The sequence below is a fragment of the Verticillium alfalfae genome, genomic scaffold, assembly GCF_000150825.1.
Source record: "Verticillium alfalfae VaMs.102 supercont1.9 genomic scaffold, whole genome shotgun sequence".
Lineage (NCBI taxonomy): Eukaryota > Fungi > Ascomycota > Sordariomycetes > Glomerellales > Plectosphaerellaceae > Verticillium > Verticillium alfalfae.
In genome coordinates, this window is record NW_003315030.1 from 417,892 (window position 1) to 423,517 (window position 5,626).

At 56.8% G+C, this 5,626-nt stretch overlaps 2 protein-coding genes across 2 annotated transcripts; one reads left to right on the plus strand and one right to left on the minus strand.

Annotated features, from left to right (window-relative positions):
* Nucleotides 1-203: 203 nt before the first annotated feature.
* Nucleotides 204-949, minus strand: VDBG_07085 (conserved hypothetical protein; the record flags this gene model as incomplete). Its single annotated transcript, XM_003002468.1, has 4 exons — nt 204-364; nt 463-729; nt 801-873; nt 935-949. 4 exons carry the CDS (start codon nt 947-949, stop codon nt 204-206), a joined length of 516 nt encoding a protein of 171 aa, XP_003002514.1.
* Nucleotides 950-3,525: 2,576 nt separating this feature from the next.
* Nucleotides 3,526-5,163, plus strand: VDBG_07086 (riboflavin transporter MCH5; the record flags this gene model as incomplete). The annotated part of the gene is made up of 2 exons (XM_003002469.1): nt 3,526-4,180; nt 4,307-5,163. The coding sequence occupies 2 exons, from the start codon at nt 3,526-3,528 to the stop codon at nt 5,161-5,163; spliced, it is 1,512 nt and encodes a 503-aa protein (XP_003002515.1).
* Nucleotides 5,164-5,626: the final 463 nt, after the last annotated feature.

The following is a 5,626-nucleotide window of genomic DNA, read 5'->3' on the forward strand; positions in this document are numbered from 1 at the left end:
TCCCACCCATTCCTGGATCAGACCCTCCGCACGACCAGAGTCCTTTCAAAGACGTGCCCATCCATTGTTCCCGTGCAACCGAAATCCATACGAAACGACATGTACAGACAATGCGATCCAATGGGAAGCCCCCCCCCCCCCGCTTCGTCTCCTCGTCCTGTTTCCTGGACCTCGATCGAGCAGACACAAGATGCCCGCATTCTCTAGCCCCACCCCAAAAGCAGCAGCCCGAGACCGAGACCACCCAGAACCGTCGCGACGACAGCAGTGACAGTGACCAACAGACCGGTGACAAGCACGTTCAGCGCCAGCACCAACGCGCTGAGGGCCAACAGCAGCGGGTTGACGCGCAGTAGCACAGGGCCTTTGTTTTCCGCGTTAGCGTTAGCGTCATGGCCAGGTTAGGAGAAGCAACATCGAGTTTTGCGAGCTCGAGTGGACCAAGGGAAATGTAGGACATACCGAGTCCGATGCGCTCAATGACGGCGCGCACCGTGCTGACAATCTCGTACACGACCTCGAGCACCCTCTCCGTCAGGCACTGCGCATCGCAAGACGCTCCTTCTTCCCCGTCGTCTTCCTGGCGCCGGAGACGACGACCTCTGTTGACGTTGCTCGTGGCGGAGCCGATGGCGGCGGTGATGGCTTCAAAGGCCGGGTTGATGACCGCCGCGAGGGCACTAACCTCTGCTTGGCTGGGGTCCTCGGACGCGTCGGCCAGTGATGCGTCTGTTTACGCAGGTTAGATTCTCATAGGGGCTTTCATCATACACTTTAGGGGAGGGGTTGTGGCGGCATACTGATGATCGTGGTCTGGCTGATGACTTCCTGACGCAGCGTCTCAATGACCGAGGCTTGCGACTCAAGCTGCCGCTACTCGGGGCTTGGCAAAGGGCGTCGCGAAGACGCTGGCCACCAAGCCCAGGGCTGCCACCAATGTCAATCTCATGGTGATCGATTTCCAAATCAAAGCTCAGTAGCAGATGAAAGCGAGTCTGAACTGCTTGTGGTTGAAAGCAGAGAACTAGCACGCAGGCCCGCGTTTTATGGTTGATGCTTGACCGAGACCAATCTCCTGGGCTCAGCGCACGTTCGTGGCCGATGATGGCATGCTCCCAGACCCTTGCAATGGAAAGCACTTCTTATGACGCAATGAAGGCAGATTCGCTCAGAACAGGAGGCGGAAACAGTCCGCGACGTTGCGTTGAGCAAGTACAAGAAAAACGGGACGGACAGGCTAGACGAGATGGACGATATCATCAAGGAATAGACTGAAGCTTTGTCCATCATTCAATTCAGACTACGTCGAAGGCGCAACCGAATTCTGGACACTATGAGCACTGATTCGTAGGTCACGGCGCTAATATCGACTGGGATTGCCACCTTGGGTCACATCGCGCCGTTGCCTGGCTGAGGATAGAGCTTCTCGGCGTGACCATTCAACGTCAGGGGCGGGCTTGATGATGTCGAAACCCAGGGCTCAGCACTGGTCTCAAGGTCTCGAACCCCTTGAAGGTTTGCTACAGCAGGCTTCAACGAGCCAAACCCCACCGGCAGACGACATGTAATCGACAGGAAAACGCCATCCAAGTTCGGTCAGAGTGGACAGAGGGATGGGGACAAGTTGCACCGTCCCCCGCGACGATCTGTCTGATGCCTTGATCGCCAGAGCACCACTTGGTTTAGTGATTTCTTGTCCAGTGGAGCCAACGGGTGTGAGCTGCGAAAGGGCCTCGCGAGAGACACCAAGTTTGAAATCTCAGCCCGATCATAGCAGCCTCCAGCATCTGACTCTGGCGCACATTTTCAGGCAAAGCTTTTGCTACGCGTCACTGCCTGCCACCAACATAGGCCCGCCAAAGAACGGGTACGGAAGTCTCATGTAGAGCAAGCTCTCGCGCTTGTAGCACTACAACGCTCCTACGTCAACACTATATTGGTCGACATTCAGAAAGGTCCGACTGCTTGACTAGCTTGTAGTACGGCAACGTCTGCTGCAACTGCTACTCGCCGGCCATTGACTAGTGTGATATTTGTGTGAATAGGATCGCTTTGGTAGAAAGAATTCTGCAACCAGGGAGTCTGTTTGACGCGGCAGGCATGCTCCTGCGTGCAATTTTTTGGTGATACCGATTGCTTCATGCCTAGGCCTGCTACCCTGATGGGATGCAATGATGCAGCGTCAGTCAAAAGAAATGTGTCAATCCGTTGTTGGCCGTGCCCGCAGGACAGACTAGGCTCGTTCAATTCGTGCTGCACCCTTCAGCTCGTTGGTTGCAATGAGATGGCGGTCAGGCATGCTGCAAGCAGACATGCCGTCAATTTGACCACGTCGCTGGTGGCCACCATGAAACGAAAAAAGCTAATGACAACTTCTCGTCACGCCAACGTCGGGTCACTCGACAAGCACCATCAGTATGGACCAGAATTTCAAGCATTGATCACCTAAAGGCCGTAAACAACCATGCAAGCTAAACTCGTAAAGAGATGCCTGGAAATCAATGGGGCCTCTTTGTGTCTCCAACTTCGTCCCGGAGCAACACAAGGGTATGGGCCCAGCAGCCGCCTTCATGTGGACCTGATCTCGGACGACCTACCAAGCAAATCGAGCAAGGCCACACACAGCCCGTGTACACACAGTTCGACTACAGAGATACCTGCGATGCTGCTCTCATCCGTCGGCGTCGGGTGGCATGCCCAAGCGCGTGGGATTGATTGCGATTAGCGGGTTCCCGCGGACCGATCCGCACATGGAGGGCGGGCGCAGATTGGCAGGCTTCGGTGGCTGCAAACCCAAACTGTCGGCGTCGGAGAGCGGGGCGGGTGAAAATAGCTGGGCCGGGGGCCTCCGAGCAGCTGGGGCGGCCGCATCCGGGCTGAGACAGCGTCACGGATGAGAGGTCTCAGACAAACGGCACGTAACCGGCCGGCAGTTATTACGTTAAGCGAAAGATGCGAGGGACGCCCGACCAGTGCGCTTTTTCGTGATTCTCGTGACAGCGAAAGAGAACGGGCAGGACAGCAAGTATGACAGGTTCGGGATCAGATGCCAACAGACTGAAGGGGTCGGTACGGATGCCGATCGAGTAACCAACCATCTTGTATCGTTGGAAAAAGGTATTGGAGGTGTAAATAAAATGTCGAGTCTTCGTTCCCTTGCGTCGATTAGCGTTGGTCATCGATTGCCTTTCAGGGAAAACTTTTCGTCGGGCTTGCATTAGTCCAAGGCATTTGCCCAGTCATAGCGGGCTCCCCATCGCCAATACCCCTAACAGCATAGCGTCTTCACGCCCTTCAGTCCTCGCGTCTTCGGCCTTTGAAGGATTGCCGCATGTGCCTGGTGGGTTGCTGCTCACTCATCCACACACCCATCCGCCCACGATCAACAGCCCAACGCCTAAACGCATCGGCAAAACGTCCCCTGGACGCCGCTAGCCTCTTGGCCGCGGCCGCCCCCCTCCCTCTCCACCCCCCCTCCTCGCAGTGCAGTGCATCGAAGAATAAATTTCAGGCCTGTCGCCCACCATGGCCCTCAAGAGACTTCTTTTCTTCCATCAACATCGTCTCAAGAGACTTCCACCGACGGACAAGCCGCGCTCAGGATCGTGGTCAAGCAACAGTGAAGACGTCGACTACTTGTCGCCCATGACATACAAGACCTGCAATGCAGAGGACAGCTGCCTAAAAAACCATTCCGGTTCGCCGGAACAGGCCACTGAGGTTTCGAGGGGAGGGACCGGGACTTCTTCGGGAGCGGGTGACAGCCATGATGGCTCCGACCACGGCCACGGCGGCCATGGTCATGACCCCGAGAAGGACCCGGCTCTCCGCTACGGAGACCTTCCTGGTACGGCAGCATTGACGAGGCTGGAGACGAAACTCGAGTTCCCCGAGGGCGGGCTGCAGGCCTGGCTCGTGGTGTTCGGTTCGTTCTGTGCCATGCTCTCCGTATTCGGACTCATCAACACGGCTGCCGTGTTTGAGTCGTACTTTTCTGAAAACCAACTGTCCGACTACACGGCGTCGGAGATTGGATGGATCTTCAGTCTATACCTGTTTGTTGTCTTCTTCGTCGGCATTCAGGTGGGGCCCGTCTTCGACAAGTACGGGCCTCGTCTCGTCGTCGCCATCGGTGGCGTGCTCATGGCGGGCAGTTTGCTGATTCTCAGCGTGTGCGAAGGTAGGAAGACCCACATTCCGTACATAGGGAAGGATCCAGGCTAAGTTGTATGTGTAGGTTACTACCAGATCATGCTCTCCTACTCGGTGATGGGAGGGCTCGGCGGTGCGCTCCTCAACACGCCAGCGTACGGAGCGATCGCTCATTTCTTCAACGTCAAGCGGGGCTTCGCCACCGGTATCGCGGCTACGGCCGGCTCGATCGGTGGTATCGTGTTTCCTGTCTTGCTGCAGAAGCTTCTTCCGAAGCTCGGATTCGGATGGACGGCGCGCATCCTAGGTTTCATCCTGCTGGGACTGGCGGTGCCTGCGAATCTGTTCATCCGTTCCCGCCTGCCTCCCAGGGACAAGCTGACGTCGGTGTGGCCCGATCTCAGTGTGTTCAAGGACATGAAGTTCACCATCTCGGCGGTGGGCATCTTCTTCATGGAGTGGGGGCTGTTTGTGCCGCTGACGTACATCGTGTCCTACGCGGCACGGTATTCGGCGTCGGGCAACGCGACAGACTCGTACACGCTGCTGTCGATCATGAACGCCGGGTCGGCCCTCGGCCGTTTCATCCCGGGTTTTGTGGCTGACAAGATCGGCCGGTTCAACGTCATCATCTTTACGATTGCCATGTGCATCGTCACGACTTTCGGACTGTGGTTGCCGGCGGGTGACTCGGAGCCGATGCTGATTGCGTTTGCTGTTCTCTTCGGATTCGCCAGCGGCAGCAACCTCGGGTTGATCCCCGTGTGCCTGGGACAGCTGTGTGACCCTCGTGACTACGGACGATTCCTGTCGACGGCCATGATGGTGGCCAGTTTCGGAACGTTGAGCAGCCTGCCTATTGCCGGCGCAATTCTGGAGGCAGGCGGGCGCGCCGATGTTGGATGGCGTGCCGTCATTGCCTTTGGCGGCCTGTCGTACGTCATTGCCCTTGGCTGCTATATGGCGGCGAGAGTCATGGCCGTTGGTTGGAGTCTCAAGAAGGTCTTCTAAGGGATAGTATCTCATCCCATCTGAGCCGAAGTCGTCTCCAGGCTCAGATGACTTGAACAGGCAGTTCGAATGGAGCAAAGGCTCACGGCCCAGCGGACGATTGACGCAGGCCAGACAATGGCGGTGGGGTGGTAAAGGGGATGGAAGCAAGTGTTTGGGAGGCAAACTGTTTCAACAGCAATAGACGCCAAAAATACAAAAAACGATCGAAGCTGAAATGTGGGAGCAAGTTCGCTGACGTGAATCCTGGGGAAACAGCCACCCAACGTGATGACCAAAAAGGAGACTCGTAGTGGGCGACCGGCGCGCCGTGGCGGGGCCGTTTGGCTGTTCCATGGCGGCGCGCATCACGCATCACGGCAGGCTCCACTGAAAAAAATTACCCCGCCACGTCCCATCATGACTGCCCCGCGATGACTGGCGATTACCCTCTCAATTTCTTCCTTCACAAGCATCAGGCCAC